This window comes from Arachis hypogaea, chromosome 11 (genome assembly GCF_003086295.3).
Source record: "Arachis hypogaea cultivar Tifrunner chromosome 11, arahy.Tifrunner.gnm2.J5K5, whole genome shotgun sequence".
NCBI lineage: Eukaryota > Viridiplantae > Streptophyta > Magnoliopsida > Fabales > Fabaceae > Arachis > Arachis hypogaea.
This window is the reverse complement of record NC_092046.1, coordinates 134,156,940-134,158,761: the sequence shown is the minus strand read 5'-3', so window position 1 is coordinate 134,158,761 and position 1,822 is coordinate 134,156,940. Positions and strand designations below refer to the sequence as shown.

The 1,822-nt window shown below is 41.2% G+C and overlaps 1 protein-coding gene across 1 annotated transcript; it reads right to left on the bottom strand.

Annotated features, from left to right (window-relative positions):
• Positions 1–332: 332 nt before the first annotated feature.
• Positions 333–1,481, bottom strand: LOC112722712 (uncharacterized). Its single transcript, XM_025773838.3, has one exon. The coding sequence runs from the start codon at positions 1,278–1,280 to the stop codon at positions 651–653; it is 630 nt and encodes a 209-aa protein (XP_025629623.1). The 5' UTR covers positions 1,281–1,481; the 3' UTR covers positions 333–650.
• Between the last annotated feature and the right edge of the window lie 341 nt (positions 1,482–1,822).

The window sequence follows — 1,822 nt, the reverse complement described above, 5'->3', positions numbered from 1 at the left end:
AAGGCTAGAATGTACTATTAAAAGAGACTGAATGAAACAGTTTGAACCAGGAAGCATATAGTTAAACAGGTTCAGGGAGACAGGGTATTACCACTTCCTACCACAAGAAAGGCACAGCATAAAGAGGCTGAAATAAGAAGTTGGGCATCCAAAAAGCCTTTCAAAAGGAATGATCAAATTCACATACTCATTTGATTCAAGCCAATACCAATATTATAAAGATTAAGCCAAATGAGTTGGGAGTTAACATCCCTGATGTAACAGATTAATTTGTAAAAAGAGATTGTCAACCAGATATCTCATAAACCAAGAAACACATTCAGAATTAGAGAAAAATCAGTAAACAAGGCCATCTATGTATTTAACATGCCAAGACTGAATTTGAATAAGGAAGAGACAAAGTAAACTGTACGAAGCTTCAATATCTGACTGATGCAAAGAATAAATCATAAAGCTGATCAACTAGCCCCTAATCAAAACCTGTTATCAATACAGTATCTAGGCCGAATCAGCAATATGATTAAGATCACAAGAAACAATTCTAATCATTTTTTCTTTTCTTTTCTTTTCTTCTATCTTATTTGCAAAATGATTTCATAGCAAAAGCGAAGTCAAAGAGTACGCTTTTAATTTGCGGGGAGCCGTTTCGGTTAAGCGACATTTCTCTTCTTCTTCTTCTTCTTCTTTTTCTTCTTTTTCTTCTTCTGCTTCTGCTTCTTCTTCGGCTGCTGCTGCTGCTGCTGCTTCTGTTCTTCGTTCTCCAACGCCACAATGCTCTCAAGGCTTTCCAGCGCCTCCCTAGCCTTATTCTTCGCAGCGGCAGCCTCCATGGCTCGCCGTTCCGCGTAAAGCCGCGACGCCGCGGCCGCCTTGCTCAACGACTCCGCGGAGATTTGAGCCGCGGCAACGAGAACCATGGCAGACTTCGGATCAAGCTCTTCGCCCTCGCGTCTCGGCCTGAAATACGAGAAGTTAGGGTCGGAGCAAGCCGGACACTTGAAAGAGGACGCCGATGGTCGTCCACTGTCGGAGGTGACGCAGGAGCGGTGGGCGATGGCGGGGCAGCGGAGGCAGAGGAGGCGGAGGTGAGGCGAAAGAGTTCTATCGTAGACTTGGAAGCAGATAGGGCAGAAGAGACCGTGGTTTTTCTTGAGGAGGCAATCGGTGCAGTAACGGCGGCTGCTGGCCTGGTAGCTGAGGCTGTGGAGGAAGGTGCCGCCACGCATAAAGGCGCCGCAGGTGTTGCATGACGACGACGGTGGCGGAAGAGGAGGGTTCATCGGAATAGCATTTGACGGAGGCGAAGAGCTCGTCTGTACGGTGGCGAGTGAGCTGAGCTGAGCTTAGCTGAGCTGAGCTGAGCTGAGTTGAGTGAGTGGGTCTCTAACGGTAACCCTAGAAAATCAAGATTCGGGAGGGTCTATGTGTTTGTGAAAATGGGGGAAATTGGAAATGTGAAGAATATCAACTGTTTTTGTTAATACTTAAAGATTAGGATAGAGATTAACTAACTTAGACACAGTTAACAGTTTCATAGTAAGAATTAAAATAAAAGGCTTTTTGTTGTAAAATAAAAGATATATATATAATAAAGATGTATAAATAGAAGACTCTAAAATTAAAATAATTAGCTCAATAATAATTTATATATATATAATAAAATTATATGTTGTAATGTATATATATATATACAAAGATAGAAAGGAGTATAAAAAGTAAAGAGAGAGAAAATTGCATAAATATATATATAAAGTAGAGAGAGATAATAGCATTTGTTTATAGTAAGAGAAAGAAAGAGAATATTATTATATTGCTGTTGTTT

Excerpts from the sequence above, each read along its gene's own strand:
- LOC112722712 (XM_025773838.3), bottom strand. The coding sequence starts at position 1,280 with ATGAACCCTCCTCTTCCGCCACCGTCGTCGTCATGCAACACCTGCGGC.